Source organism: Schistocerca cancellata, chromosome 12, assembly GCF_023864275.1.
Source record: "Schistocerca cancellata isolate TAMUIC-IGC-003103 chromosome 12, iqSchCanc2.1, whole genome shotgun sequence".
In the NCBI taxonomy this organism is placed as follows: domain Eukaryota; kingdom Metazoa; phylum Arthropoda; class Insecta; order Orthoptera; family Acrididae; genus Schistocerca; species Schistocerca cancellata.
The window spans coordinates 148,944,478-148,971,903 of NC_064637.1; the positions used below are offsets into that span (position 1 = coordinate 148,944,478).

At 41.4% G+C, this 27,426-nt stretch overlaps 1 protein-coding gene across 3 annotated transcripts in view; it reads left to right on the forward strand.

The window, feature by feature from the left end:
• The first annotated feature begins 4,766 nt into the window (after positions 1–4,766).
• LOC126109588 (max-like protein X) overlaps positions 4,767–27,426 on the forward strand; it is a 54,918-nt gene continuing 32,258 nt past the window's right edge. Inside the window, exons 1-2 of one of the 3 annotated variants that reach the window (XM_049914621.1) lie at positions 4,767–4,957; positions 14,963–15,205. In XM_049914621.1, the coding sequence (XP_049770578.1) occupies positions 4,927–4,957; positions 14,963–15,205 (274 nt within the window). In that variant the 5' untranslated portion in view covers positions 4,767–4,926. Of the gene's footprint in view, positions 4,958–4,994; positions 5,062–11,701; positions 11,815–14,962; positions 15,206–27,426 lie in introns of those variants that run through there. The other 2 variants (XM_049914622.1, XM_049914623.1) reach the window with 2 other exon arrangements.

Sequence of the window (27,426 nt, forward strand, 5' to 3'; positions counted from 1 at the left end):
CTTTACTATTTTAAGTGTTTCATTTCCTAATCTAATTCCCTCAGCATCGCCCGACTTAATTCGACTACATTCCATCATCCTCGTTTTGCTTTTGTTGATCTTCATCTTATATCCTCCCTTCAAGACACTATCCATTCCATTCAACTGCTCTTCCAAGTCCTTTGCTGTCTCTGACAGAATTACAATGTCATCGGCGAACCTCAAAGTTGTTATTTCTTCTCCATGGATTTTAATACCTACTCCGAATTTTTCTTTTGTTTCCTTCACTGCTTGCTCAATATACAGATTGAGTAACATCGGGGAAAGGCTACAACCCTGTTTCACTCCCTTCCCAACCATTGCTTCCCTTTCAGGTCCCTCGACTCATAACTGCCATCGGGTTTCTGTACAAATTGTAAATAGCCTTTCGCTCCCTGTATTTTACCCCTGCCACCTTCAGAATTTGAAAGAGAGTATTCCAGTCAACATTGTCAAAAGCTTTCTCTAAGTCTACAAATGCTAGAAACGTAGGTTTGCCTTTCCTTAATCTAGCTTCTCAGATAAGTCGTAGGGTCAGTATTGCCTCACGTGTTGCAACATTTCTACGGAATCCAAACTGATCTTCCCCGAGGTCGGCTTCTACTAGTTTTTCCATTCATCTGTAAAGAATTTGCGTTAGTATTTTGCAGCTGTGACTTATTAAACTGATTGTTCTGTAATTTTCACATCTGTCAACATCTGCTTTCTTTGGGATTGGAATTATTATATTCTTCCAGAATGAGATTTTCACTCTGCAGCGGAGTGTGCGCTGATATGAAACTTCCTGGCAGATTAAAACTGTGTGCCCGACCGAGGCTCGAACTCAGGACCTTTGCCTTTCGCAGGTGAGTGCTCTACCATCTGAGCTACCGGAGCACGTCTCACGCCCGGTACTCACAGCTTTACTTTTGCCAGTATCTCGTCTCCTACCTTCCAAACTTTACAGAAGCTCTCCTGCGAACCTTGCAGAACCTTCGCAGGAGAGATTCTGTAAAGTTTGGAAGGTAGGAGACGAGATACTGGCAAAAGTAAAGCTGTGAGTACCGGGCGTGAGACGTGCTCCGGTAGCTCAGATGGTAGAGCACTCACCTGCGAAAGGCAAAGGTCCTGAGTTCGAGCCTCGGTCGGGCACACAGTTTTAATCTGCCAGGAAGTTTCATATTATATTCTTCTTGAAGTCTGAGGGTATTTCACCTGTCTCATACATCTTGCTCACCAGATGGTAGAGTTTTGTCAGGACTGGCTCTTCCAAGCCTGTCAGTAGTTCTAATGGAATGTTGTCTACTCCTGGGGCCTTGTTTCGACTCAAGACTTTCAGTGCTCTGTCAAACTCTTCACACAGTATTATATCTCCCATTTCATCTTCATCTACATCCTCTCCTATTTCCATGATATTGTCCTCAAGTACATCGCCCTTGTATAGACTCTCTATATACTCCTCCCATCTTTCGGCTTTCCCTTCTTTGCTTAGAACTAGGTTTCCATCTGAGCTCTTGATATTCATACAAGTGGTTATCTTTCCTCCAAAGGTCTCTTATATTATCCTGTAGGCTGTATCTATCTTACTCCTAGTGAGATAAGCCTCTACATCCTTACATTTGTCCTCCAGCCATCCCTGCTTAGCCATTTTGCACTTCCTGTTGATCTCATTTTTGAGACGTTTGTATTCCTTTTTGCCTACTTCATTTACTGCATTTTTATATTTTCTCTTTTCATCAATTAAATTCAATATTTCTCCTGTTATCCAAGGATTTCTACTAGCCCTCGTCTTTTTACCTACTTGATCCTCTGCTGCCTTCACTACTTCATCCCTCAGAGCTACCCATTCTTCTTTTACTGTATTTCTTTCCCCCATTCTTGTCAATTGTTCCCTTAAGCTCTCCCTGAAACTCTGTACAACCTCTGGTTTAGTCAGTTTATCCAGGTCCCATCTCCTTAAATTCCTACCTTTTTGCAGTTTCTTCAGTTTTAGTCTACAGTTCATAACCAATACATTGTGGTCAGAGTCCACATCTGCCCCTGGAAATGTCCTACAATTTAAAACCTGGTTTCTAAATCTCTGTCTTACCATTATATAATCTATCTGAAACTTGTCAGTATCTCCAGGTTTCTTCCATGTATACAGCCTTCTTTTATGATTCTTGAACCAAGTGTTAGCTATGATTAAGTTGTGCTCTGTGCAAAATTCTACCAGGTGGCTTCCTCTTTCATTTCTTATCCCCAATCCATATTCACCTACTACGTTTCCTTCTCTCCCTTTTCCTACTACCGAATTCCAGTCACCCATGACTATTAAATTTTCATCTCCCTTCACTATCTGAATAATTTCTTTGATTTCATCATACATTTCTTCAATTTCTTCGTCATCTGCAAAGCTAGTTGGCATATAAACTTGTACTACTGTAGTAAGCATGGGCTTCATGTCTATCTTGGCCACAATAATGCGTTCACTATGCTGTTCATAGTAGCTTACCTGCACTCCTATTTTTTTATTCATTATTAAACCTACTCCTGCATTACCCCTATTTGATTTTGTATTTATAATTCTGTATTCGCCTGACCAAAAGTCTTGTTCCTCCTGCCATCGAACTTCACTAATTCCCACTATATCTAACTTTAACCTATCCATTCCCCTTTTTAAATTTTCAAACCTACCTGCCCGATTAAGGGATCTGACTTTCCACGCTCCGATCCATAGAACACCAGTTTTCTTTCTCCTGATGACGACGTCCTCTTGAGTAGTCCCCGCCCGGAGATCCGAATGGGGGACAATTTTACCTCCGGAATATTTTACCCAAGAGGACGCCATTATCATTTAACCATACAGTAAAGCTGCATGCCCTCGGGAAAAATTACGGCCGTAGTTTCCCCTTGCTTTCAGCCGTTCACAGTACCAGCACAGCAAGGCCGGTTTGGTTAGTGTTGCAAGGCCAGATCAGTCAGTCATCCAGACTGTTGCCCCTGCAACTACTGGAAAGGCTGCTTCCCCTCTTCAGGAACCACACGTTTGTCTGGCCCCTCAACAGATACCCCTCCATTGTGGTTGCACCTACAGTACGGCTATCTGTATCGCTGAGTACATAGGTATCCCAAAAATACTGTAATCATTGGCGGGCACTTAAGTCAGCCAATAATGAATTGAGATAATTACACTTTTGTTAATGGTGGGCGTTATAAGGCATCCTGTAAAAAACTACTAAATGCCTTCTGTGAAAACTATCTAGAGTACATAGTTTAGGACCCCATTCATAATGGAAATATATTGGATTTAATGGTAGCAAACAGACCTGACATCTTTGAGGATGTCCACACTGGTATCAGTGACCACGAGGCAGTTATAGCTACAATAATTACCAAAGTACAGAGGACAACTAAAACAAGTAGAAAGATTTATATGTTCACTAAACTAAATAAAGAGGAACCAGTGTCATATCTCAATGAGGAACTTGAAACCTTAAGCTCAGGAGTCACAGCTGAATCCTGTCAACTCAAAAAAACTCTTGATGCAACAATTTGTAGGGATTTTAAATGGAACGCTCACAAATGTACTGGACTCGCATTCAAGAGGACTGGGGTTTACTCCACATGCAGCCATCCTGACTTGGGTTTTCCGTCATTGTCCCTTGTCAATATGGCGTTTACTGGGATATTTCCTTTGATTACGTCATGGATGACTTCCTGCCCTATTCTCACCTTATCCCTTCCTATTTTGTTAATGTTTTATATCTATATATTTTTCTGTAATGTTTCTGACATGTCTGATACTACTGTACTAAATGTTCTATGGATGAATAAATAAAATCCATTCAGTCACAGGAGAAGTAGATGGCGGGATGTGGTTCATGGGCAGAATACTACGGAAATGCAATTAGTTTACAAAGGAGATGGATTACAAAACACTTGTGCGACTCATCCTCTAATATTGTTCAAGTTGTTGGAACCATATCAAATTGGTAAAAGAAGATATTAAAAGTATGCAAAGGGCATCACTTATGGTCACAGTTTCGTTTGGGGTAGTGCCTTGGAGATGCTGAAAGAAATGAGCTGGCAAACTCTTTCAGGTGAACGCAAACTATACCATGAAAGCCTATTTAGAGCTTTTCTTTTGGGTCAGGCAAGAAGACGAATGTCAGTTGTGGGCAAACTTGTTAACAAAATCATCTCTTTTTTTTATATAATTGTAATTTTATTTCCTTGCTCCCTTTCTTCTTCTGCCTCCGTTCAGCAAATCCAAACTCCATGACGGTTCATAGGAAGACGACGTACTACAGAGAAACATTGGAAACTGCGACTAATGTATCAAATAGTGCGGCAGAAACTCGGGTTAAAACTACTCTATCAGTCACCTTGCTGGTAAATTGCATTTTCTCTTAATTTTTACGGCTTCTGTCAGACAGCGATGTAGGCCTATTCATACTTTTCATAACATGTTGATGAATTCAGTTTTAAGTCTCACAAGAATCAGGATATAGATTTGCACAAGTTCTTTAATCTTCTACGCTTTGTGTGAGACCCGTAATTATTGTAGTTACTTGCGCTGTCGAAGTTGGTGTTTACTTTTTACTGTGACCTTGAAACTAATCTCCGTACACCGAGATAACTAATAGGACGATAATGAAACGCAATAAAGCTCTTTTTAAACGAATGGTATACTGCTGTTCATCTCACTCACAATTGAACAATGATTCGTTCGTTTGCAGCTTGCACGTTTTAGCAAACCCCTTACGAATAATTCTGAATGATATTTTTAAATGCTGTCAATTGAGAATGATGAATACGTCTAATGAAAAGTGAGAGATAACAGGGTCCAAGGTTCAATTCTTCTAAACCGTTTACAGTAGTCTAAAGACAGCCTGAGGCAGACGCCGCGTCAGTAAAATGATCATTGCTTCTTGAGATTCGGCCGAGATGTACACCAATGGGATGGATTTTTATTTGGGTAAATACTAAATAAGCAACTTTCCATGTTGGCAACACTTCATTGTCATGGCGTGTGTATATCCAGACGTTTGGGGAGAAAGGTAGCAGGCGGCATTGTTTAGAGTGAGCAAAATTAAGCAATTTAAGATCAGCATTATTGTGACGTGTATATGTTTGTGGTGAATGGAGTTGTTAAGTAACAATATGAACAGCTGTTACAGAATATTTTACTAAATGTTTATTTGTGTGTTGTAGGATAGTTATTCGTTACGGATCGACACTACGATATGTACAATTTGCGGACACTTTCTCTGTTCCTCAGTTCATTTCTCACATTAAACTAGTCTACGTAACTACCGTCAGTTTCTTTTAATTGTTATAATGGCTATTTGAAACAGCAGTGGCCAAAGATACGACAGCTTTGTGTTTGTTTAATATTTGAGCAGTTTGCTGTCCGTTAATATTCCTTATTGACACTCATCATGCCCCAGTCCTCCGGACCATATAGGAAAATAGTACAATTTTGAAACTAATGACATATGGGATGCATGTACGTGCGAATTGGGTTTTCAAAGACTAACCAGGAAGTTAAAAAACCTCGTTACTGCCCAGCGTACAACTGGCGCTCTGAGACACTGGGTAATACCAAAACAATAACATAGCATATTGTGCTGTTGCAGTCAGTGAGAAAGACGTAGACATGTATTTTGTACGCGAATCCAAACTGACATGTCACGTTTGAAGTGTGTTTTCCACAACATGTCTGTTCAGTGTAGTAGACGCACAATGTGTGTCTGGTTTCAGAATTTATCAGTTGTAAGAAATCATGTTTTATACTTCGAGCAAATACGGAGTGTTGTACTCTGTGCTAGTATACTTTCATGTGCTTTGAGTGAAATGGCAAAGGAATGATCCTTCTCTTGAAAAGTATTTGTGGTTTGCGATTGCAAATTAAGAGGATGTTGTGCTTGTCACAGACTGTTGCAGTACAAGTGCACAAGAATTGTGCTTTTATGTCTTTTCTAGAACAGTAGTGGAAATTGACATTTCCTTCAAAATCAGTAATGTTTGTCAGTTACCGGAATAATAATAATAATCCAATGTATCCATTTTGTCTTTAAGTTCTCTCTCTGACATCTGACCCCCTGTGACAAAGTATTTTTATGGTGGAAGTGATTGAGTCAAATTTCATGCATTTGATTCGATTTATTTAGTTCCCCCGTATCTCATCAAACATGCTCTTACATGGATAACAGGACATGAAAAATTTACAATTATGTACCTGCTAATAAAATATTCTTATGTATAAATCACAAAACAAGGATAATGTAATGTAGTCAAATTAAATCATGTGGTGCTGAGGGAATTAGATTAGGAAATGAGACACTTAAAGTAGTAGATGAGTTTTGCTGTTTGGGCAGCAAAATAACTGATGATGGTCAAAGTGGAGAGGATGTAAAATGTAGACTGGCAGTGACAAGGAAAGTGTTGCTGAAGAAGAGAATTTTGTAACATCCAGTATAGATTTAAGCATCAGGAAGTCTTTGTGTGGAGTGTAGCCATGTATGGAAGTGAAACATGGACGATAAGCAGTTTAGACAAGAAGAGAATAGAAGCATTTGAAATGTGGTGCTACAGAACAATTCTGAAGATTAGATGGGTAGATTATGTAACTGATGAGGAGGAACTGAATAGAATTGGGGAGAAGAGGAATTTATGGCACAACTTGACTAGAAGAAGGGATCAGTTGGTAGGACATGTTCTGAGGCATCAAGGGATCACCAATTTAGTATTGGAGGGATGTGTGCAAGGTAAACATCGTAGAGGGAGACCAAGAGATGAATACAGTAAGCAGATTCAGAAGGATTTAGGTTGCAGTAGTTACTTGGAGATGATGAGGCTTGCAGCATGGAGACCTGCATCAAACCAGTCTTTTGACTAAGGAACACAACAACAACTTGTGTAACATGAAACCATACTCGTAACAATAGTCATAATATACTGTAATAGGATAAAAATGAATACAGTTTGTTTTCCCAATTAGCACTTGGGCCACTATGATGAAGGAAATAAGCCGCTGTATTTTGAATGCTGATGATTCAAGTATTCGTATAAAAACTCTTGCTAATTAGCATTTTTTGAATTTGTGGAATTTTGATGGTCTTTTGATTTTCCTTAGTAGTTTATGAAACAGAATTTTAGGCTGATAGAGATAGATTGCTTTTCTGTAAATTTCTGTATGAAAATCATTTTTGTTTCTTGTTTTATAGTTGTGGACTTGACTGTATAACACAAAATGTTACTGGTGTGCCTTGCGAAAACATATACCTTACATGAATGTGGATACATGATAGGGTCATGATTTTTATTTCATTTAAAAAAATTATGTGATTCTCTATGTGTCGTCCCTTTTATTATTCTTATTGCTCTCTTTTGAAGCATAAATGTGTGTTTCACCAGATTGGTATTCTTCCAAAATATGGTGTCATAACATAATATCCTAGGTATGAGAGCAAAGTACGAACATAACACTGGATTCTAAGAACATATCAATGCAGACTTAATTTTTCTGTATGTTTCTGCAGCATTAATTTTTCATTGAGCGATACTGCTTCAAATTTAGTATTGGGGGGGGGGGGGGGGGTGCTGTGTCTTACAAGGTCCAAGCTGTACTGTGAGATTGGTTCCTAGTTCATTTGTTAGGTGTCTGAAGTTTATCTAAGGTTTTTTTTTTTTTCCCACACTTTTTTGCTATCCCTAAACCATATGTTTGTTTTCTTCTGCAGCTACTGTGACTCTCTCACGTAGGTCAGCTTCATTCATAGCTGTAGCAAACGTACTGGTGCCATCAGGCCAAACTGTTAAGCACTCTGAGGCAGATTGCTGTTTACAGAATTGCTTTTTGTAGAGAAATATGATGTACTTAGCTCATCTAGGAGGTGGTATTCAGTCCCTAGTTTTTCGTGTTGAAGTACAGATGCAAAGAAAAACATTTCTGCATCTCTTCAGTACTGAGGTTTACTACAAAAAAATCAGAACACTTTAAATGAACTGAGGACATGGGAACTGTACCAACAATAACAACAACCTGTGGCCAATAGACCTGTTAAAGCAATAATGAGACTGCGATCCCAGAGGACATCATAGTTATAATCTTCCAACGATCATTACTGTGCATATTGTTCTCTGTTGGTGAAGATGTTCATGTAACAAGCAAATCTTTCTTCTTCTTAGGCAGTATGTGAGTTGTTCTAGGAAACTCTGACTGTTCCTTACATCATGAGCTAGGCTCTCCAGAAGCCGATGGCCTACTTGCATCACTGTTTCCAGTGATGAAGGATTGTTTACCTCTGGGAGTACTTTTCCCTCGTGTGTCCACTGTCATATCTTGCTTGAAAGTAAATTAGGAATGGCAGTTAACCCTTTATGGGATGTTACACCTGTGCTCGAATTGCTATAGGGGTCTTAACAGGCCACCTAATATGGATCAGACTCCTATTGTAGCTGATCAATTTGGTAATGGATGCTACTGAGTTTTGCAGCTGGCATCAACATGTAGACTGTCGCTGGCCATCTTGGGGTTTATAAGACAACTTCTTCTTCAACTCATTCATTCATTCACTCTGTTCTGCTGGCAGCTTGTTATTAAAGAAGCCCACTGAGTAGTGAACACCTTTGTGTACAATCCTTACGAAATACAGTCAGAGTGCGTGTCACGTTTCCATCTAGTGTTCACTGAATGAGTGTTGCAGTTTCTTCTGAATGAGTCAATATTGTCAACAATAAAACCCGTAGTGGAATATACACTCCTGGAAATGGAAAGAAGAACACATTGACACCGGTGTGTCAGACCCACCGTACTTGCTCCGGACACTGCGAGAGGGCTGTACAAGCAATGATCACACGCACGGCACAGCGGACTCACCAGGAACCACGGTGTTGGCCGTCGAATGGCGCTAGCTGCGCAGCATTTGTGCACCGCCACCGTCAGTGTCAGCCAGTTTGCCGTGGCATACGGAGCTCCATCGCAGTCTTTAACACTGGTAGCATGCCGCGACAGCGTGGACGTAAACTGTATGTGCAGTTGACGGACTTTGAGCGAGGGCGTATAGTGGGCATGCGGGAGGCCGGGTGGACGTACCGCCGAACTGCTCAACACGTGGGGCGTGAGGTCTCCACAGTACATCGATGTTGTCGCCAGTGGTCGGCGGAAGGTGCACGTGCCCATCGACCTGGGACCGGACCGCAGCGACGCACAGATGCACGCCAAGACCGTAGGATCCTACGCAGTGCCGTAGGGGACCGCACCGCCACTTCCCAGCAAATTAGGGACACTGTTGCTCCTGGGGTATCGGCGAGGACCATTCGCAACCGTCTCCATGAAGCTGGGCTACGGTCCCGCACACCGTTAGGCCGTCTTCCGCTCACGCCCCAACATCGTGCAGCCCGCCTCCAGTGGTGTCGCGACAGGCGTGAATGGAGGGACGAATGGAGACGTGTCGTCTTCAGCGATGAGAGTCGCTTCTGCCTTGGTGCCAATGATGGTCGTATGCGTGTTTGGCGCCGTGCAGGTGAGCGCCACAATCAGGACTGCATACGACCGAGGCACACAGGGCCGACACCCGGCATCATGGTGTGGGGAGCGATCTCCTACACTGGCCGTACACCACTGGTGATCGTCGAGGGGACACTGAATAGTGCACGGTACATCCAAACCGTCATCGAACCCATCGTTCTACCATTCCTAGACCGGCAAGGGAACTTGCTGTTCCAACAGGACAATGCACGTCCGCATGTATCCCGTGCCACCCAACGTGCTCTAGAAGGTGTAAGGCAACTACCCTGGCCAGCAAGTTCTCCGGATCTGTCCCCCATTGAGCATGTTTGGGACTGGATGAAGCGTCGTCTCACGTGGTCTGCACGTCCAGCACGAACGCTGGTCCAACTCAGGCGCCAGGTGGAAATGGCATGGCAAGCCGTTCCACAGGACTACATCCAGCATCTCTACGATCGTCTCCATGGGAGAATAGCAGCCTGCATTGCTGCGAAAGGTGGATATACACTGTACTAGTGCCGACATTGTGCATGCTCTGTTGCCTGTGTCTATGTGCCTGTGGTTCTGTCAGTGTGATCATGTGATGTATCTGACCCCAGGAATGTGTCAATAAAGTTTCCCCTTCCTGGGACAATGAATTCACGGTGTTCTTATTTCAATTTCCAGGAGTGTATTTACACCGTGAGCCGAGTTAGAATTCTGAGACACTTGAGCAATGGTCTACTGGAAGTTCGCGAACTGTTTGATTGCCCTTTTTGGGTATAAGAATATTGTTAGCGAGTGTTGTAGTTTCCCAGGATGTAACACCATATGAGACAATAGAGTGAAAGAAACCAGTGTAAACAAGCTGTTGTGTTTCATTGGCAGAAACATGGGAGACAGACCTTATAGTGAAGGTAGCGGCAATTGGTTTCAGCACCAGATTTGGAACTTGATATTTCCAAGAAAAAAGACGCAAAGGAATTAAAGTAGTGGTCATTAAACTTTTTTGCTTTAGAGCCAGTGTAGCAGGGTGACACGTTGCACTGCATATGGGAGGGGGGATTGGTACCTTAAACGGGTATTCAATTTTCAGCAAACCATGGCTATTGATAGAAGTTTAGCAGTTATTCGATTTGAATCTACATATTATAAGGTATCACACTGAATATTTTTCAGCGAAAAAGAAAATAATATATTGGTACTAAACATATTTTTCTGAAAGTTTACATGGTGTCCAGTTTTTCCTACCTAAGGGGATAACATGGCCAGTGCCATCGCAATATGATTATGTGTTTGTCTTTGTGAATTCCGGGCACATTTTCTAGGCATCTTCATGCCCTAGTATTGGGAAGGATAACAAGTGGCTGCAGTATACAGTTTATAACCAGAATATTTTATTAGGCCCTGTATAACAGAACAGATACACTTTTAAGTTATATAATGCAATTAATTCAAAATTGTCACAAAGGGGCAGAATGGTGGATGATAACTTTGTATATAAAAGGGATTAGAAGTCAGTTTTATCTGTTGTATTAAACGAGTTTTTCTTAACTAACTGTTATTGGGGTAGATACCTGACATGTAGTGTTGCCACTTTTCACGGTCAAATGCCATATTGGCATTAGTGATCCACAGAAGAAACCATCAACATGGAAAAAAATAAGAAGGAACTACGTTTATAGGCCAAAAGACATTGTTTAAACATTGATATTGCAAAAAATTATTACTCTCCCTGCATGTGAGGGAACAAGAATAATATAAATGACTTATTTACATCAGACGACTAAAAACAAAACAGTTTGTACTAAAAAGTAACAGAACAAGCTTCCATTATCAATATCACTGATAGCAGTGCCGATGTTTGTTAGAACTAATTTGACCGCTTCTCGGCAAGCAGCAGTGCTGTTCAGAGCAAAAAATATGCACTGGCCACTTTTCCAGTCCTCGACACTTTACCACACTTTCCCCTACCGATTTAACATTATTTGGTAACCTACATAAATTTGTTTATTGTTATAATTAATAACAGTAACTGCCATATGGGGAATGATCGCAAATTTTTACTAAATGTTTCGAATATCATTTTTCTTTTACTCACTGTATTTTAACAGCCTTAATTTGATTTGAGATTACTTGCTACAGACATATACCACGTTTGAAGGTGACCATCTCTATAACACACATTTATGAATCCATATTTGACGTTTATACCATAGCAGCTGATCGGTGCTAGTTGAGCGTTCTCGTGAGTTGCCAGCTTTGGAAGATGAACAAAATATTCCGACTCTCACTCCAGTTAACTGCGCAGAAGCCGTGCTGGGCACCACTCTGTCCCTGATGTAAGTGCCCAATTTTATGTAGCTCATGGCTGAATTCACCAGCTTTAATTAAAATGAAGCACATATTAAAATATTACTCTCTCTGTAAGTATTTTTGTTTGTTACTCAGCAAGAAAAATACCCTCTTGGGGAGCTCTTGACATTCGTTGATGTTTTTGGATTGTGCCATTTGTGCTAGAAGCATATCATTAAAAAATATGTCTGAGAAACACACACACACACACACACACACACACACACACACACACACGTCAGGCTGCAAGTGGCCTGCAGTTTGATGACCACTGAAGTAGAGGCATTAGCTTCCAGTGGGCATTGATTTACAGGGTTATTCTAAATGATGGACCCATTTTCAAAAATTCGTATATATTCAAGTACAAATCCAAACTGAACAGGCTTTATACCAATGAAAAGAAGAAGTTTCAGAGTTTCTGGCAGGTGGCGGCGGGCGAGCGGTGATGGTTTCAGAAGCAGCCGGTAGAGTTTGCGTGGCAATAGGGCCGTCATTCCATTTCACTGTCAATTGTCAGTGAGATGGCAACTGTGGAGCACAAGATTTTCTGCGTTCTCGAGTTTGCAAAAAGTGAGTAGCAGATTGCAGTGCAGTGGTCATTTCGTACCAATTTCGATATTTGACCAGCAACTCGCTAAAGCATTTGCCGTTGGTTTAAGCAATTTAAACAGACAGGGAGTGTGTATAAAGAAAAAGCACAGTCTGTCCGTGTGTGTGTCAGATTCAAGAAAGTTTTGTGCGCAGTCCCTGTAAGTCTACCAATAGAGCCATTTGAGAACTTGGAATACCTCAACCAACTGTATGGAAAGTTCTGAAAAGGCGTTTGCTGTACAAGCCCTGCCGATAACAATTTGTGCAGGCTCTCAACCCTAATGACAGAGAGAAGTGTCTCGCATTTTGTGGTTGTGTGCCAGCAAAGATGGAGGATGACGCATTTCTACAGTGTGTAATTTTTAGCGATGAAGTAGTGACGTTCCACCTTAGTGGAAAAGTCGAGAGACGCAATGTTTGCATATGGGGCTTGGAAAATCCACATTCACCATTGCAACACAAAAGAGACTCACCGAAGATCAATGTGTTCTGTATCGTATCCCGTACAAAGGTTTATGGACCATTTTTCCTTGTGTAAAGAACTGTAATGGTAATCACGTATGTGGACATGTTGGAACTGTGGCTGTTCCCTCAAGTAATGGAAGCTTCCCAGGTCTTCATTTTCCAACAGGATGGAGCTCCGCCCCATTGGCACCGTGATGTACGAGGCTTTTTGAATGACTCCGTTCCTCAGTGCAGGGGACTTGAGGACCTGGCTCTGCACTTCTGGCCACCGAGATCTCCTGAACTGACACCCTGCTACTATTTCTTACAGGGTTATGTGAAGGAAGCTGTTTATGTCCCACCCCTACTGACAACTCTGAATGATCTGCAGAACCGGATCACTGCTGCTGTGCACTCGGTAACAGCAGATACGTTTTCGCGTGTGTGGGACGAGTTTGGCTACAGCGTCGATGTTTGCCGTCAGCCGACGGTGGCTACATTGAACATTTATAACATTACCACATTTCTAATTATTAAATAATTATTAAAAACTAATTAATTACAAATTATTAAATTGATATAAAAGATTATGAAAGAACTTTGAAACTTCTTTTTTCCATTGGTATAAAGCTTGTTCATTTTGGATTTGTACTTGAATAAATATGTAGTTTTGAAAATGAGTCCAGCACTTAGAATAACTCTGTATATCAATGGGACAAGTTGAAAAGTTATTGCAGACTGGGCTTGAACCCGGGTCTCCTACTTACTAGGCAGATGGGCTGACCACTACACCATCCAGACACACTGGTCACCACAACTGCACGGACTACCCTAGCACGACTCCCATTTCACTCAAATTCTTGACTTATACAGCACACTGTGGATGTAGTGTCCCCTGGTCATTAGCCCCATTACTCTCGGCATCTTGCCAATCACGTAACAATTTGAGCTTAGTGTGTGACTTCACTGAACACTTACAGGAATAGGCAAGACGCCACGAGTAAAGGCTAATGAGCAGCAGTGTGTGGTAAAGTTGAGAATTTGAGTCTCTTGTGAGATTGCTGGGATAGTCAGTGCAGTTGTGGTGACCACTATGTCCAGATGGCGTAGTGATCAGAGCATCTGCGTAATAAGCAGGAGACCTGGGTTCAAATCCCGGTCCAGCACAAATTTTCAACTTGCCCCACTGATATAAATCGCTGTCCACTGGGAGCTAATGTCTTTAATTCCTTTGTGTTGTGATTCATAGTGGATGCAGGATCAAAGTGGTGTCTGTCTCTTCGGACATGTCGGAAAGAACTGACAGCCATGTATACGTGACTTCCAAGAAAGCCTTCTATCTACCCACAATCGTAATAGGTTAAAATAGTTGATTTCTATGACAGTTCGTCCACCTTTTGAAAATAAAATTTCAGTTTTACAAGAGTTCGATGTCAGAAACTGTATGCATTAAAGTTTGTCACAGTTAAGTGTTAATGTAACAATATCATGAAAAGGAAAGTTGCTACTCGCCATATAGTGGAGATGCTGAGTCAGAGACAGGCACAACAAAAAGACTGTCACAAATAAAACTTACGGCCATTAAGGCCTTCACACACACACTCAAACGCAAATGAAACTCTCCCCCTCCCCCTCCCCCCCTTCCTCCCTCTCTCCCTGTGTGTGTGTGTGTGTGTGTGTGTGTGTGTGTGTGTGTGTGTGTGTAGTCTATTGTTGATGAAGCCTTAGTGGCCAGAAGCTTTATTTGTGACAGTCTTTTTGTTGTGCCTATCTGCGACTCAGCATCTCCACTATATGGTGAGTAGCAACTTTCCTTTTCATAATATTGTTACATTCCATCCTGGATTTCCCATTGCTTGATTAAGTGTTAATGTGTTCTCTGAATGTGACATGCCAGTGTTACTGACTCCCTATTAACTACAGAATTTGTATTACGTTCCACATCTTTCACACTAAGACATGTCATCTGCAAAGAGTACACTCTTATGTAACATGTACACCTACCAAAATGTCTTTGATAGCAACAAATTCTCCACAATAGTTCAAGAGCGTTTCCTCACGGTTGTGCCTGAGGGCTTACCAGTGACACTATCTGCATAGGAGGTGCACGCAACCCGCGGGCAGTGTCTGCGCCCACCCAGTACCATGGCGCAGTCGGTGTGAGCCACGGGGCAATCGTCGGCAGTAGTGCCATGATGGATGTCAGCAACTCCAGCACTGGCAGCGCGATCGACATGAAGATGGAGCCGTCTAGCCCCACGGAACGCGAGCTGCGCTACCCGTTCTCCCGGAGTAGCAGTGCGGGCTCCATACACACATTATCGTCCTCCAACCACAATTCTGGTGAGTAGACACTTAGTTTTCTCATACCTGGTTGGCTGAAACTCAAAGTCTCTGTTGTAGAGATGGCCTGATCTCTAGTTTAGCGTGAGGTATAATTATGTTTGAAAAGTGATGGATAGTTAAGTCTGATGGTGTGCTTTCAGATCTTCAGCTGATCTGCTGGTAATGACAGCTCTGCTGGACACCAAAAGCACATCATTAAAATATTTTTACATTGTGTGCAACATAACATATTGAACATTTGTTCCGGAAAGGCATTCTTATTTTAAACAATTTGGATTTTGGAAAGAAAAACCTAACTTAAACAACTATATTCAACACGATAGAGTTATTAAGAATCAATAAATTGAAAATTATGGTCAAAGTTAAGTAAATACTATAGGTGTGCAGTGCTTTAGATCAAATGTTTGCAATGAATCATTATGTCAAGTTGAAGGCAGCCAATTGGAGGATGGTATGGGATAACTAGTGACAAGCTCCTACAGGGGCAATGTGTGTTTCCTGGATGTCCTTTCATTTTGACACTATGGTTATTTAATGACAGTGTGAAATATGAATCTTGCTTGTGCTGAGTAACTAATCTATAATATAACCCAAGATCTAGTTCAGGCTGGGAGGCAATAGTTAGGTTGTGAATTGGCAATGTATGTGAATGCGAAAAAAGTGTGAATGGGAAATCGTGATTGTGGTGGGGTATTTGGTAACATTTTTGCTTTGTTTAATACCATCTTTTTCACTGTTCAGCAAACTAATTTTTTTATTTTTTTCCCCATTTGTTGACACTTTCTTATTTGCCCACTGGTTTTCTATATTTCCAGTTCCTCACAGTTTTTTCTGCTACTCATCAATCTTTGCAGTACAGTTAAGGGCTATATCTTTTCTATAATTTTCTGGCCATTCTTTCAGTGTTCAATTTGTCTGTGCAGAGAAAACAATCACCTTGCTCTGACCTTTCTTCTCTCAAGTGAACCAGTTAGAGTCATCTCTAGTGTTTTCAGTAATCTCATAATGCACACTGGCTCCTGTACTTCAGTTCATAAATTCCTGTTGCAAACATCCTTTCACCATAGCCAAACAACTACTCCACATACTTTTCCTTATTTCTACCTAACCTTTGGTATTGCTCCAAGAGGTGGAGACCTCAGTATTTCACCATTCAGCCAATCCCTCCTTAAATTCCAGACTTAAAATTTGTAGCCCTTATGCACCTTGTTCTTGACCATTACTTTGCCTTTGCCAGCAAACACACCCACCATGATTGTTAATGACTAAAGTACTTAAACATATATGTATCTCCAAAAATATTACAGCTAAAATAGTAAAACTTGAGACTATTATGTAAAACATAAAGCTTGATATTCTGTGCAGTTTTTGTTTGAAAATGCGCATTGACGTACATTTTGTGGTGATACGAATTATTAATTACCATTGTTTCTGTAATGTACCATTTCTTGTAAACTAATCCAGCAATAAAACTGAAATTTAACAGTTTACATCTGCATTAGACGATAATAAAACATGTGGAACAGATTTTTGCTGAAGGTCATAGTTGCTTTGAAAAGATTTTATTTAAATTTCTGACAACATTGCTGTACCTCTAGTGACTAATGCTGTCCATATCCATAATCTTTGTTCTCTTCCTGGAGTCATCTCTTCCCCTGCCGTCTTTGCCTACCCAACTTTTGCATTTATTATACTGCTGCCTGAGCTTTGTCCAGTTATACTTCATAGATGCTTCCGAGTATCTTAAGTATGAATCCATCTGCATGGAACCTAGTCTCTGCAGGCACTTAGTCCTGCATACATTTCCACTATTAAACACTAAACTGGCATCACATGGGAACTGTTTTCATAACAACAGAGGACACTGTCGTCATACAATCCAGGGTCCTTTGACCCACAGTTGCCACATGCACATGAAACTTTAATCATATGGATAAGTATTTCTAAGTCAGTTAACCTAAATCCACTGGGGAACTCATCTTTGGCACTGTACACAGTGTCATCAGTTCCTTCACTTATTTTCTTCTTCGATGAACTCTGTGACTTTGTCGAAAATTGTTCTTCACATTTAAGAGCAGCGTGTGCAAACTGTTATTTAAATTTCCTGTATGAAATTCAACATTTCCTCATTTTTTTTTGAATATAGTTCTACAATTATGACCCATTTAGAGCAAAACAGGTTGATATATGCAAAACTAACAACTGAAAAAAGTTTGTAGCATGTACTGTTAAAAAACACACATTGTAAACAAAGGAACAAGTAAAGATTTCTCACCACTGTCTAGACTCTCCTGTAATTCGTTTAGATTGTGTGAACGAAAAATTAAAACACACAAAAATTTATAGCTTGGTGATGGTGTGGATCCCTGTGTACAAAGATGGGGTGTAACAGACGCAGATGCCCAGACAGACATTTTTAAAACATGTTTCTAGCCAGAATCCAATTATATGAAACTTTGCAGTGTTATTCTTAAAGAATCAGTCTAATAAATTAAAAAAAATAATTGCAATTTTGCCTTCTATGTGGCCTTAAAATCATCTGCTTAAACTAGAGCAAAATGCCTCGCATTACCTAAAGAAGCTATCCAGCTGTTTAGTCATATACTTGAGCTATTTGGCAGTTTTACTCTTAAGAGAAGTAGATAACCATGTACCAAATATGACTTAATTCTGAAATGGTCAGCTTAGGCTTCACCAAAATATCAGTGAACTTACACATTGTGGCCCTGACACAGTTTACAGAAGAATGGAAAACTGGTAGAAGCCGACTGCATCATAGATCAACTTGAGTTGCAGAGAAATGTTGGATCACACGAGGGAATACTGAATTGCAGAGTAAATGATGACTAACTGAAACCCTCAGCTGCCGACAGGTGTTGTTGATATACCTCGATGTAGACAGCTGAAAATGTGCGCCCCGACCGGGACTCGAACCCGGGATCTCCTGCTTACATGGCAGACGCTCTATCCTTCTGAGCCACCGAGGACACAGATGAATAGCGCGACTGGAGGGACTTATCCCTTGCACGCTTCCCGTGAGACTCACATTCCCAACTGTCCGCAATTCCACATATGTAAAGCACCTTATAGACATTTACTCATCTACTCATTACTCGCGCACGCTTTGGCGATTCCCGTAAGAGTTTGGGCAACCTGTGCGCATTCGCACAGACGAAGGTCAATGGCAGGGTAGCCTTTAACTATATATATGAAGACAGTAACTGTTCTTGAAAGAATAAATGATGAATAACTGAAACCCTCAGCTGCCGACAGGTGTTGTTGATATACCTCGATGTGGACAGCTGAAAATGTGCGCCCTGCCCGGGACTCGAACCCGGGATCTCCTGCTTATATGGCAGAGGCTCTATCCATCTGAGCCACCGAGGACACAGATGAATAGCGTGACTGCAGGGACTTATCCCTTGCACGCTTCCCGCGAGACTCACATTCCCAGCTGTCCACAATTCTACATATGTAAAGTACCATATAGATATTTGCCCATCTACTCATTACTCGCGCACGCTTTGGCGATTCCTGTAAGAGTTTGGGCAACCTGTGCGCATTTGCTGAGGGTTTCAGTTGGCTCTTCTGCTAACACAAAAATAAGTACACAAACAAAAGGTACAGAGCTTTGCCAGCTTTTGGAAGGAAAGCCATATCCCCATACACACAATCCTTCTATCCATCCCAAGAACCAACCAGGAAGAAGTGCCCCTGTTGTCACCAAATACCACCCAGAACTGGAATGACTGAACAATGTCCTTTGTTAGGGCTTTTGATATGTCATCATGCCCTGAAATGAGGGACATCCTACCCAAGATACATCCGTCCCCTCCAAAGTGGTGTTCCGCCATCCACCCAACCTCCACAACATCCTAGTCCATCGATGTGCCACTCAAACCCCCAGTCCCCTGCCATACGGATCATACCCTTGCGGAAGACCCAGATGCAAGACCTGCTCAATCCACCCACCCAGCACCACCTGCCCCAGTCCCATCATAGGCTGGCTACCTGTTCACCTAGAATAATGAAATTTGGCAAGAAGCGAAGTTACGCAGTACAAGTAAAGGGTAAAAAAATCCAAAAATTGTTAAATTCTAAAATTGTATCATGTAAAAATATCTTTTTGCCGTTGGAACTTAGATTACAGTCACCATCCAGCAGAAGTTTAATAGAAAAAATTACTGCATGCAAACTAAAAATGCAAGTTGTAGTCATGTTTTGGTAAGTAAATAAAAATATTTAATTAAATTTTTGCTCTACTGTAAGCTCTTTGCTTTCCACGTTTTGGGAAGTAGAAGTATGGACCAAAGCAAGAAAAAATGTCCAGTAGACATTTGCTCTAAAATGCATACCGTAAAAGTTATAAGCAATTGTTCATTAGAAGAGTTGTGTTTCCAAGTAGCGAAGAGGAGCACATGCTCATAGCTCTTAATGTATGAATTTTAGAGCACACATGTTTACTGGACTTTTTTCTTGTTTTGGTCCACATTACCATTTCCCAAAATATGGAAAGCAAAGAGCTTTCAATAGAAGAGATTTACTTCACAGTATCGAAGACGAAAAATTGCTTAAGGTATGCAATTTTGACCCTGTGTTTACTGAGACTTTTTGCTTCTAATATCATATACTTTCAACTGTATGCGTTTACGCCATTAATTATGATACACCCTGTATAAACTGAAGTCTGCTGCTATCTTATTTTTGTATGTCTGAGGTACTCTCAGGAATGACTATGAAGATTTTAATGTGGCTTTGGAGTTTCGAGGACCAACATGTTGCTAGTATCAATATCAACAACAGGCAAAAATTGTTGAGAGTCTCGATTTTTAAGGATGGTTGACCTATCTGTATTCAGAATTAAGTTTGAATGGAACCCTCGGAGCTCGAGTTCTATGCTCATTTGGCCAGTTTGTACTTCATTTGTGTATCGGCAGTAATACCCATTTCACCTCCAGAAGGTAATCACTGCCCTGCAAGTCTCTCTCATTATGTATTAATATAATAGAGGGAAACATTCCACGTGGCAAAAATGTATCTAAAAACAAAGATGATGTGACTTACCAAACTCCCTTAAAACCCACATCCTTTCGTCTTTCCCTCACCTTCCCTCTTTCCTGATGAAGCAACCGTTTGTTGCGAAAGCTTGAATTTTGTTTGTATGTTTGTGTGTCTATCGACCTGCCAGCACTTTCGTTTGGTAAGTCACATTATCTTTGTTTTCATTATGTATTAGCTTTTTTTTACCCCCTTTGATGCAACAGACAATATAAAATGTAAGATGTTGAAGCAGTAAAAGCTATGGTGTGTGTGTGTGTGTGTGTGTGTGTGTGTGTGTGTGTGTGTGTGTGTGTGTGTGTGTGTGTTTTGTCTCTTTGTCAGGCCTTATTAGTACAGAAAGGCGTGGAGACAATAGACAATACACATGATGATAAGATATATGCCACAGAACAGATGGCTGAGGGCTAATATCTGCTCATCCCGGTCCTTTGCTTTTTGTTCTGTTAAAAATGTGGTGATCATATCACAGTCTTACAACTGCCAGTTTGTTTCCTTGTATCTTTGACACGGTTCAATAGGTTACAGACAGTTTGACAACAAGCTTGAAGAACACAACTTTTCCTTGAATTGCCTTCCTTTAAAATGGTGTTCAGAGTTTGAAATTGACTTTTATTTAGAATTCAGCATCAATGTAATTTTCTGCTTCTCTTAAGAGAACTACCCAACAAGATCCTGATGTAACACCAGATCAGACTGCAAAATAGAATAACTTCCTTCTCTGTATCACCCTCATAAAAGTCACATGCAAGAATGGAAAAGGAAGAGCTTTACAATCTGAAGCAGAAGGCACCTAGCAAACTAAGAGTATTCCAGAGTTTTCGTGGTATATGTGAACAACTCAGCTCTCAAAGAAATGGAAAAAAAAGATAGAGGTTCAGGATTTGATGAGATACAACAAGAGTTCCTCATCAGTTGTGGAAACAAAACTCATAAGTGGCTTGCAAGCTTTGTCTATATTATGCTGTCGACTAACCTTCCAAAAACCTCCAAAAGAACAAAAAATCCTAGTTATACTGAAACCTGGCAAACCAGTGAGTAAAGCTGTTTGCTATCATCCAGTCACCCTCTTAAGCTGCTGCTACAAACTATTAGAAAGGCTTGTTCTTAACAGAATCTGTCCATAAGATGTGTGAAGTTACTTCTGTTGAACAAGCAGGATTCGGACCTAACAAATGCTGTACAGACCAAGTACTTAACTTCCGCAAACACACATAAGCTGGATTTCAAAGAACTCTTAAAACATCAGTGACTCTTGTTGATCTTACAGCTGTCTACAATACAGTCGGGAACCAAGGACTCCTGTACAAACTCACCAAACTATAATTAGTTTCATAAACAACATATTACCTGAGGGGTACTTCCAACTGATCCTCTTCAGTTGATTAAGCAGACACAAGAAACTTTTGTCTTCCCTGAGGTTCAGTATTGGGACCAGTGCTATTAAACTTGCATACATCTGATCTCCATGAAATAATCAAGGAAGTTCATTTATACAACAATCTGTCTTTGGCCTACCTTGAAGCTGATGTAGAGATACTCCCTGAAGATCCAAGTACAATGCATGATTGCCTCAAAAGTGGAGATTGGCACTAAACCCAACAAAGACTGAAATTAGCTGCTTTCATCTTAAGAGTGGCCAATGCCAAGGTAAATGTCACTTTTAATGGTTAAAGCTAAATGTCACCTTTAATGGTCACGTCCTCCACCACCAAGATTTCCCAAAATATTTAGAAGTAACTCTTGTCCTACAAGAAACACAGAAAACACTGCAGCATCGTACAGAAGGTGAGTGGTACCTCATGGAGTGCGGGAGCTACAGCTTTAGACTGTTCTTCCTGAGGACTTAGTCTACTCTCCTGCCAAATACTGTTCGCCGGTGTGGCTTAACAGTTTACATGTGAGAAAAGTCTATGTTCAGTTAAATGTAGCGATGAGTGCAATAATAGGCTGCATCATATTTACTCTTCTTCCCTGGTTAACACCTCATGTGGCCACAAGATATTCAGATACAGACTGCCCTTTTCATGGAATATAAAAAAATTAATTAAAATTCACCAGCTTCCAATCCACTCTTGACATGCCTGCACTTAGAATCAGCCTCTTAAAATCCTGGCAGTTACCTATGATATTGGCAGAATTGCTGCAAAGAATGGATTTTCAACATGAGCAGGAAGTGGTCAGAAACTTGGGTTAGCATTGCTCATGTGGAATATCAGACCTTGTGAGACTTGGTACGAGACCAACTGGCATGGAATTACCGTGACATGTTTGGAAGTTAATTAACAGGATTTGTACATGCTGTGGTGCCTGTGTGAAAGTCTCCATTGATGTGTCTTGATCTTCTCAGTGTGACTGTGGAAGTGAACATCAGATGACAATGCACTTTCAACAAATTGTAGCAGATTAGCTTACCCTGGAAATATAGATTTGTTACAGTGGAAGCACTCCAACAGATTAAAAACTTAGGTATTAATTTGTAGATTTATTGTTTTAGTTATATTTATTTTGTAAAATTATACAGTTCATCTAAGATAGTTGCAGATCAGTATTTATTGCCACATGCTAAGTACGCAGTCAATTACATTAATATGACCACTGCCCATGTTTGATGTCAAAGAGCAATATCCACTCACAGATGGCAGGTCACTAGCAGTGGAAGGTATAAAAAGCTCGTTGGGGGGGAATGCGGAAAAAGTGTGCAGTCATTGTTGTAATGTTGTGATGGGGTGATTTGTTTGACATCCAAAAGGCATGATCATTGGCTTTTGGACTAAGGGTGGGAGGATTTCCAAAATGGCTAAGTTTGTCAACTCTCTGTATAGGGACACGGTTAAAGTGTACTGTACTTGATAAAATGGCACTATCCAAAATGGGCACTGCGGCAACTATGGTGCACCGAGGGCCATAGAACACAAGGGTGAATGATGGCTGTGGACATGTGTTCGGATGAATAGACATCAAAGTGTTTAGTAACAGACTGTCCAGATGAACTGAGGGGCTACCAGCGTGTTTCCTCAATGACCGTTCAGTCAATGTTGCTGCATATATCCGCCTCCGCAGCAGTCACCTGATTTGTGCACCTGTGCTGACCTCTGTTCTTCAGCGGCAAAGGCCGAATGAAAATAATCTTTCTGGCCTTTTATTATCCTACATGAGCAAATTTTTTTAATAGAATTATTTTATAGAATTTTAACACACAGCGTATTTATGCGACCAGGAACTTACCTTCAGTCCTCAGGTTTCATGCTAATTAATATTGATTCAGCTAAAATTGTACCTTTATGAGGAAGTTGTTCCACTGATCAGTCTTTATCTGTGCCTAGCTGCCATTAGTGTGTGTTATCAGAAAGCACAATTGCTACCCGTCCACGGGTCTGATAATATAACAGCTGGCGAAGCACGAAGTAGCTACTCTGCTCCTCCAGCGGCAGATAGCGAAGTGTGTGGTGGCGAGCACGGGATGGAGACCGGAGAGAGTGGATTGCACTATCAGCCGTTTATAGGGGATGCTTGGCTCCACTGGCGGCACAATGGGAACGGGCGTCGCGGGTCTGACGAACCGTGGCTGCACTGGATAGGCGAGAGTGGGTGGAGGAAGCAGTCTGAGGGTATTTCACTCATTACTGTGTGTGTGTGTGTGTGTGTGTGTGTGTGTGTGTGTGTGTGTGTGTGTGTGTTTTGATACCTGTGCTATGCGATCCTATTCCAGGTGCAGTGGGTGGTTGTAAAGTCTGAATTGTTGTCATGGTCTTCAGTATGAAGATGCAGCTTTCAATGCTAGTCTGTCCTGTACAAGCCTCATCATTTCTGGATAACTACTTGACTGTTTGGAATGACAAAGTGTCACCTAATACTTCATTCGTTTCGCTTAAATTTATGTCAGAGTTTCTGATATGGTACTAGTCAGTGCTTGTTTCAATGAACTGTAAAGAACATTCACAAAAATACTGTAGAAGAAGTCCAATATAGCTGTGTTAACCTTTCCACTACCTCTTTCTACATAAATGTGATGCTGCAAGCAATCTCCGAAAATTATAATAAATTAGTATCTAATCATGCTATTCGAGCATCTCTTGCATTTTCAAGTGACACTTTACCTCAATGCTTGTTTCTTCAGTCAGTTCATAAGAGCAGATTTCCTTTTTCTTGTTTCCTCCTCCCCCCCCCCCCCCCCCCAAAAAAAAAAAAAGAAGAAGAAAGGAGCAGTTTACATATTAGATATTTTCCTCTTTTAAATCCCAACGTTTGTTAAAATAATAAGATCTGATTAATAGAAACCATACTTACACAAAAACTCAATTTTATTTATCATTATTTACAAGTTAAATAGTTCACTAATTAAAAAATTAAAATCCATCTGTCAAGTATAACCTCAAATCAAATAAAGTGATATCAGTTGGAGCTTCATACATTCTTGTAATTGTGCTATTTCTTCACAGTTTGCAGTACAAGTATGTTCTACTTGTAACAGAAGTCAGATTGAACCTTGTTGCACTAACAGCTCATTTTCTTTGATTTCGTCAGTTGAATCCTTGTCTTAAGAAAGGGTCATACTGCAACCTACATCCATCTGAATCTGCTTATGGTACTCGAGGATGCCCCCCCCACCCACCTCTTACAGTTTATCCCGCCTATACTTCCATTGCTAAATTATACATCAGTGTGTTTCCTTGATGGCTCAGGATTTATCAACCAGCCATTATTTTGGTCCAGCAGTGCCATAAATTTCTTTTCTCTCCAGTTTGATTCAGTATATCTTCATTAGTTATGTGATTGACCCAAACAATCTTTAGCATTCTTCGGTAGAGTCACATTTCAAAAGCTCCTGTTCTGTTCTCATCCGAACTGTTTATCATCCACATTTCACTTACGTGCAAAGCTATATTCCAAAGAAATACCGTCCAAAAAGTCATCATAGCACTTGAATTGATATTTGATGGTAAACTTAGCAATACTTCCCAGTTGGTAAATATGTATGGGAATTGTTGTAAACTCCTTCCCCGTCAGTAGGCTCACACAAAAGAGAAAGAAAACTTGCTGGCTTTTGCCCTCAGCCACACCACATTTTGTGCTACAGTTTGGCTGTCCGCAGCTTGTGGTCTAGTGACTTGCAGTGCTGCCTCTGGATCACGGGGTCCCAGGTTCGATTCCCGGCCGGGTTGGGGATTTTTCTCTGCCCGGGGACTGGGCATTTGTGTTTTCCTCATCATTTCATCATCATCATCATCATCATCATCATCATCATTGTGGTGTCACCGCCAGACACCACACTTGCTAGGTGGTAGCTTTTAAATCGGCCGCGGTCCGCTAGTATACGACGGACCCGCGTGTCGCCACTGTCAGTGATGGCAGACCGAGTGCCGCCACACGGCAGGTCTAGAGAGGCGTACTAGCACTCGCCCCAGTTGTACAGCTGACTTAGCCAGAGATGGATCACTGACAACTACGCTCTCATTTGCCGAGACGATAGTTAGCATAGCCTTCAGCTACGTCATTTGCTACGACCTAGCAAGGTGCCATAGCATTTGATATTGAGATTATAACATGTACCGTCAAGAGCGATGTACACCAATTGTGGATTAAAGTTAAGTATTATATCAACTACGTACTTTATTTGCTACTATTAATTCCCTTAACTGTTCCAGACCTCACGCCAGTCAGCGTGCAATTAAACGCGTGCATTTCGGCCTCCTCTAGCAACACAGTGTTGGCTCTTCTGCCAACACTTTAATCATCATCATCGTTCATGACAGTAGCTATAATGAATTGTGTAAAACTTGGACTGTGTAATAATTGGGACTTTGTACGGGTGCTGATGACTGCGCAGTTGAGGGCCCTACAAACCAGTTGTCATCACAGTTGGGCAGTGGGCGTTCATACTGGGGACAGCTTGGTCGTCATACCAACATATGAGGTTGTGCGGTGATGGCAGCAGAGTTCATGAATGGCATGGCTTCTGACGGGGTGTGGTAGGACTGTGGCAGGACAGCAGTAGGAAGTGCTGGGTTGGTACATAGTTTAGAACTGTTAGTGATCAATTTGTTAAAAACAGGAAGTGATGTGTGCGGTGTGAGACTTGTTCGAAGTGTTTTCGCTGGGGGAAATGCAGTGGGGAAGCCAGTGGGCATTCTGGTGAGATCTTCTCCTGGGACTGCAGGTTATGTAGCAAGAATAAGCTGATAGAGGAGCAGGAGTGTAAGATCTGTGCCCTTCAGGTGCAGTTGAAAAACACACAGGAGCTAGATAGGATGAGGAGGGAGAAGGGGGTTGGGGAATGGGAGCTGGCTGTTGGCAAGAGATCTGCTAGGAGAAGAAGATTTTCATGTAGTTTACTATTGGTGTTTGCAATAGATATGACCAACTGTCAGAGTCTAGTGGAGAGGAATCTCTAGAAGCTGTAGATATAGGGAGTATGCAGCAGACCTCAGCAGTTACGGTGGCTAGAACAGTTGCCAAGCCGAAGAGAAAGAAGAAGGTTCTGCTGTTAGGTAGTTCTCATGGCAGAGGTGGAGGCCAGCAGTTGCAGGAAGTGCTGGGGAGTGAGTACCAGGTCACCAGCATTGTGAAGCCTAATGCAGGATTGGCTCAGGTGACTGTTAACATAGGGGGGTTATGTAGGGATTTTGCTAAAGAGGATCAGGTAGTGATTGTGGGTGGGGCTGGTAATAGTATTGATAGGGATGGGGAGTATGACATAGATGGTGATCTGGAAAAGATAGCCACTCAGACTGGCAACACGAATGTGCATTTCGCGGAAATGTTTCAGCGTCACGATCTGCCTCATCTTAATACAGCCGTCAGGCGTAATAACATGAGACTTGGGGTTGCACTGATGACAGAAAGCAGTGGTGTCGGTGGAGTCTATCAGCAGGACGGGTTTCACTAGACGTGGCCTGCACCTCAACAGGTATGGGAAGGGGAGGTTGGCAAAGCTTATAGGTGACAGCATAGGTGGGGGTGGTGGGATCACTCATGGGAAAATTCCTGCAGTAGTGGGTGTTAGAGCTGCACCTTATTTTAGATTTAAGTAAGCTGATAAGTATTCCTACTTGAGGAAAGTCTCTCTAACAAAGGAACCACTTTTGACAAAGCTTAGGTATCCGAGTAATGAGGGAATTAGTATATTTCATCAAAATATACAAGGTATTAGAGATAAA